At 42.2% G+C, this 6,248-nt stretch overlaps 1 protein-coding gene across 1 annotated transcript; it reads left to right on the top strand.

Annotated features, from left to right (window-relative positions):
• Positions 1 to 3,374: 3,374 nt before the first annotated feature.
• TMEM252 (transmembrane protein 252) lies at positions 3,375 to 6,046 on the top strand. The gene is given in 3 exon segments (XM_089779228.1): positions 3,375 to 3,695; positions 4,796 to 5,043; positions 5,046 to 6,046. Coding segments are annotated over 3 exon segments (576 nt in total). The 5' UTR covers positions 3,375 to 3,396; the 3' UTR covers positions 5,075 to 6,046.
• The last annotated feature ends 202 nt before the right edge of the window (positions 6,047 to 6,248 follow it).

The raw sequence follows: 6,248 nt of genomic DNA, 5'->3' as shown, positions 1-6,248 counted from the left end.
TTATACACACTGAAAACCTCTATCAGTGATCTCAGCTTTGCCCCACCTGCCATAAACAGAAGGTGAGGTCCCACTGAAAAAGGGACTTCTCCTCCTGCTTCATTTAATAGGCTGCATTGCTTATGTATTTGTTTTATTCTGTGTCGTCAATGTTGCTAACACGTGTGATACACTTGAATTATTTCTCTTGTGTTTCTCTACCTTGTGTAAGAGCAGCCTCATGACAGAATAATACTTGAGTTGTTTTAGTGTAGAATCTCCATCTCTGGAGATATTTAAGAGCAGGTTAGAAAGACATCTACCAAGGATGGTCTAGATCAGGGCTACTCAACATGCGGCCCGCAGGTGGGAGCCAAACCAAAAAAGTAGTCAATAGAATGGTCTTCTGTTGATATGTGTTTTAGTAGTTAAATTCCAGGACTGTCATTGCTCATTAACAGTCTTATGTGGTGGAAATTGGGTAAATGTTACATTTTATTAATATCAACAGAACTGACTTAAATGGGGCCTGTGTGTTGTATAGTCTTGCCTTAATCTTTGTATTCATGCCCATCAGTGTGAAAGAAGCTATTTACATATATTTGCATATATATTTGCATGTATATGCAACCACACTTAAGGTGCAACCCTTGGCATGTGCTGTGAATATCATCGTGGCCCCCGCGGCTTCCAAAGTTGAGTAGCCCTGGTCTAGATAGTACCAGGTCCTGCCGTGAGGGCAGGGGACTACACTCAATGACCTCTCAAGGTCCCTTCCAGTTCTGGTGTTCTTTGCATCTATGCTCTGTATCCTCAGTGCCATTGTACTAACTTGTGCGGTCTGCTGTGGATGCATCCCATCATTCTTAGCAGCGTAGTAAACTGAGCCATGCTATGAATTCTTTTGCAGTGTATCATGGGAGCATTTTTCTGTCCTTTCTGTGCACCTGGGCAAAACTGGTGTTAGCCTGGCAACTCGACAAAATCAGTTCTGGTTTGGCATCAGTTTCACAATATTTTCCCCAACTGGTAGCAGGGTGAAGAGCCAAACAGGAGGAGAAACCTACACCAAACACAGGTTCCACTGCAACTCATTCTGGCAACAGGAAACAGATACGGGGCAGGGGATGCAGTAGCAGGCATTTCAGCAGTGGCTGAACATCATGGGAGAGAGGTGGCATGCTTTGTTAAGAGCACAGAAGCTGCATGCACAGCAGGAGGAATGGTGATTACTGATGCAGTTTTTTGTGGGTGATGAAGCTCCTGTTACAAGTTCTGGAGCAGGGCCACAAGCACACAGCAGTGGAACTGGGGCGGTCAGCAGTGGAGCCAGAAATACAATTGTTACTGTTTCATCTATGGGCAAGAAAGGTGACTTCCAGTCTCAGTGGAAGGAATAAGAGGAGAGCAAAAAAACATGACAGTGGGGAATTGTGGGATGGCATTGGAGGACTGGCAGCACTTGAGTGGCTCTAGGCTGCATACATGTTCCTGGGTGATTATGTAAGCAGGCCAGTCGTGCCAACCAACTTAAGTTTGATAGTGCCACTGCACTTGTGTGGGGTTGTGGTGTGCGGATAGGAGTTGAGTTAGCAGGCAGGTTTGCGTTATAACACGAGTTCACTTTACAGTAAAGACTGGTCCAAACAGCTCTTTATGTGAGTGCTTTGCTCTGCTAAGATGGGCTTTCACCTCTTTTTGCTGTTTGGTGCAAACCAAAAGGTGACCAACCTCAAAACACAGAGGCTACGTGTACACTGGCAGCTTCTTGCGTAAGAACTGTTTTGTGGAAGAGTTCTTGCGCCAAAGTCTTCCACAAGAGCACGTCTACATTGGCATGTGCTTTTGCGCAAGAGCGTCTATGGCAGTGTGGATGCTTTCTTGCGCAAGAAAGCTTTGATGGCCATTTTAGCCATAGAGGTTTCTTGTGCAAGAAATTCATGTTGCCTGTCTACACTACCCTCTTGCACAAGAGCTCTTGCGCAAGAAGGCTTATTCCTTGTGGGGAGACGAATAACTCTTCCGGAAAAAGCCCTGTTTTCCAACGCTGTACTGTAAATTTACTTGCGCAAGAATGTGCGTGCAGTGTAGACACCCAGCAAGTTTTTGCACAAGAACAATTGTTCTTGCACAAGAAGCCGCCAGTGTAGATGTAGCCAGTGAGTGGGGTCAGAGGATGTTCTCCCCAGCCTGGCTAACATGCTTTTATGACCATTATATACTGGGTCAATGGTGCTCAGGGGCTGTAGTGTAAGAATGAATCCCTCTCAGACTCAAGGCCAGAAGAGATCCATAGGATCATCTAGTGTGACCACCTGCATAACACAAGCCCTAGTATTTCACCCAATCATTCCTGCATGGAGACCAATGGTGGCTGAAAGAAAGCCTGTCTTTTAGAATGACATTCCGTTTTGATTAAAGATGCCAACTGGGTAAGAGATTACTATAACTCTTGGTACTGCATGGTTAAATCCCCCCACTGAAAGACAAAGTGGCATAATTAAGCAAATAGAGTTCTGATTATGGAGTTTATTTTGCCATGTTAAATACTAGCTGGTAGGCTCTTTGGGACAGGGCCAATGAGCCACATTTTCAGCAGTATTGGGGGGCCTACATAGGCAGACGGGTGCCCAGTGGCATTTTCTTAAGCACCTGAGTGATTTCAATGGGAGTTAGGGGCCAGGAGCTTTTGAAAAGCCCACAAGGTGCCTATCTGCAACTTTCTGCACCTAAATACCTTTACAAAGTGGCCCCCACGTCTATAACTGGTGCTGGGAGAAAGATGACAGAGTAAAGAAAAAAAAATAGTCAACATGGAGCTGAATTTGTGAAAGGGAAGAACCACCAAACGTCCACCACATTAGATTGTTTTGTTGGATTTGTGTGATTTGTATTGATCATTGATGTTCCTGGTGCAGAAACTAGAACATGAGCTGTAAGAAATGCCACGATCCTTTAAGACACTGCTGGAAAGAGTGACAGAAAGAGTACATAATCAGTAGATGCACATTTTTTCTTAAAGCTTTTAACAGAGAATTAGGAACAACAGTTATTTTTTAAAAAAAAGATGCCTACAGAGCTGGAAAGCACTGCCCCAAGCTGGTGAGATTGGTGGTTTCTATTCAAACCCAAACCCTAATGTTTAACTCCTTGAGAAGCATAGTACGCAACAATGGGTTTTCAACGATTATACTGGCAAAGAAATGACACAGGAAGAATTTGTTTTCCTTGCGTACTATTATAATTATAAATTAATCCCTAAAGATATGGTGACTTCAATGAGTTAATGAGTATCGTATAACTGCCTGCTTCTCTTAATTGTCCAAAGGCCAGCTGATCCTGGAGTGCATAAAACCTTGACGAATGCAGACAGGAAGCACAGCTGAGAAAGTTTGAGCGTGAGAGACAACGAACTAGATGCTGTGCTTAACCATGAAGATGCCAAAAGCATTTTTCTCTCTTTTTCGTATTGTTGTGCTCTTAACTGGCTTTTCTATTATTTGCTTGGGAGCCTTTTGCATTTCTACTGGCTCCTCTTTGTGCCAGTGTGGGAATAATCTCTTCCTTGCTTATTCTCTGCTATCTTTGGGGTTCTTACTCCTTGTGACTGGGATTTTCTGGAACATGTACCATGAAGTCAGCAAAAGCAAGAACCTGTTCTACATTTTTCACAGAAATCCTAGCCCTAGAGAAACACATATCAACACCATAGACAGGTACGTATTGCGATGTGTGTGGGCAAACTGGGTGTTGCATTTTGCAAATGTATTCTCAAGGGAAATACATGGCACAGCCTTAGATCAAAGAAAAATAGCCTGCAGTGAGTATATGACTTTTTATTCTATTTGTATGGGCACATAACAGGAGCCAGAAAAGTACTGGATTGCAGTTAGGACAGTAACAGCAGCATTTTAGGGGATATAAGCAATGTACAGGATAGTCCTGAGAAACTATTCTTAATTGTTACCCATACTGGGCCACATTCCTGAGGAAAGAAGGCACAACTCCACTGGCGTCAGTGGAATTGCTCCAGAAGGACAGCTGTCTCATTTGTATCACCATAATAGACAACTCATCAGTGGCTGTGCCAGTTTTTTGGTATTGTTCCTTGGCAGAATCTTTTTCAGGGAGGCCAAGCGTTGGAATGATTCACTATTTCCCACATGGTCTATGCTGGAGCTTTCTGTGTCTATATCCCTGCTATTTCGGAGTGAAGTCTGATGATCTGCAATAGACAGCTTCTTTGTTGGCCCTCGGCCTGGCAAAGTTTGTACAGCATCTTTGGATACAAATGACTCTTGCAGTCTGTTGTGGTAACACCACCATAAACACTGACAATAGGTGCTGAAACAGCTCTATAAATACATCACATAGCAAGCCCTGGTGAGATGACCAGGACAATAGGGATAGCTCTTAAAAATTTGTGGAGAGTGGAAAATAAACACCATGTAATCAAGGTTGATAGGAAACATACTTTCTTCTCAAATCCAAGTGCTCTTTAGAGCAACTGCTGTACTATAGACAATCAGAGGGTGATATTTGATTGATAGTCAGGAAACCTTGTCAATTAAATACACTTTTGAGGCTGATATTTCAAATTATTTTAATGGCACAATTTTGGGAAAGTCACAAGATACTAGATCAGGAAATCCCTTTCATATGTTTTCAGCTGATCTGTTCCTTCATAGTCAAATGTCATGACTGCAGTTTGTATTTTAAAACTCTGATAAATTGTGACAACGTGCCAAAAGCAAACACCTCTAACCATATAGGTCTCTTCCAACCAGTTAATCTTTTCCTTGTGATTATTTTTCAGGCCTGATTTCTACCCTCCATGCTATGAAGATAGCACAGACCGGGGAAAGCAGACTTTCCCAATACCAGTCTCCCTTTCAGCAAGAGAGGAAGAGATTTATAACACCCCTCCACCTCTGTACACTGAAAGCTGTATGGAATTCATAGACGAAACTGGCCTTCAGGAAGAAAAGCCACCATCATATGAAGCATCTGTGCGGCACCAGCCAACAGCCGAGCATGATTCAAATAAAGAAGTTTCGGACACTTGCATGCACCCGTCCCAGGAGTCAACTGCTAATAATATGAACTGTGAAGAGACTTTGTCTCGGACTGACTGACATGCTTTGCTCCTTCAAAGTCAGAAGATAAGTCACTGACCGTGTGAAGAGGCATTGGAAAAGACATGGGACAGTGCTATATAATGCCACTGCATTATACTACCAGTGCAACAGTTGCCTGGGCACATTACTGACCACAATGCATTCATGTGGCACTAGAGAGGTTATTTGAAGAGGTTCTTAGTATTTTAAAACAAGAACAGCATTCTCTGTCCTTTAAAGAGTTTGCTACTGATAGTACGACCCATAACTGGTGGCTCAAGCCAACATCAGAGGAGCTTGTTTTCACATTTCAATATTTCACTATTTTATTGTTCCCGCGGAGAAAAGTCAGTACCAAAGTCATTCATTGTACTCTGTTCAATATCTCTAGATGATCGGTTTATGAAAGATTTTTCCCATACCAAGGATTTTTTCCATATATTCCTGATTTGGAATATAACCTCTTGAAATCTCTCTTTTGGTGGGAAAAGAAGGACAATAGAGAACATGACTGGGTGTGTGAGAGACTGGTTAATATCCTTTTCATAGATAGTATTTGCTCACATCAGCCCACCAAGATCTTGAGCAAAAACTTCCTAGAGATGTTAATGACTGTACTCTACCTTGATACTCTGGCTACCAGTTATAACAAAGTGATCACTTTTTACACTGGAAAGAAAATGTTAGTGTTGCTACTTAATGCGCCTCTATTTATTAATTTAAATCTCTTTCTCATCTTGTTTTCGGTGCAAGTCTCCATCTGTTTTTCTATTAATATTTGCTGATCTGGAAGACCTATTACTCCATTAGCTAATAGCTGGGGTTTTATGTGCTGTTGTTTGTAACAGTTGAGAATTTTTCTGCCATGAGTGTTTGGAGCAAACTGCTTTACTTTGTGTATTTAATAGCTGATATTTTAATATTGCATTAAATCCATCTGTTCATGTCAATACATTTTTTCAAACAGTCTGAACTAGAAATGAGGTTTCCAGGCTTTCAGATGGGCAGACAACAAACACCCTGTCTGAGCTTACTGGTTGCTGCACACTAATGAGGGGACCTCAGTTTCAAAGCACAGCTTCTGAAAGAATAACACTGATTGTTTTAATGCAGAAAGAAGCCTTCTGCAAGTCATTCCTCTAGGCATTGTCT

This window comes from Pelodiscus sinensis, chromosome 6 (assembly GCF_052426305.1).
Source record: "Pelodiscus sinensis isolate ZL-2025 chromosome 6, ASM5242630v1, whole genome shotgun sequence".
Classification (NCBI taxonomy): domain Eukaryota; kingdom Metazoa; phylum Chordata; order Testudines; family Trionychidae; genus Pelodiscus; species Pelodiscus sinensis.
This window is presented reverse-complemented; position numbering and strand designations above follow the sequence as displayed.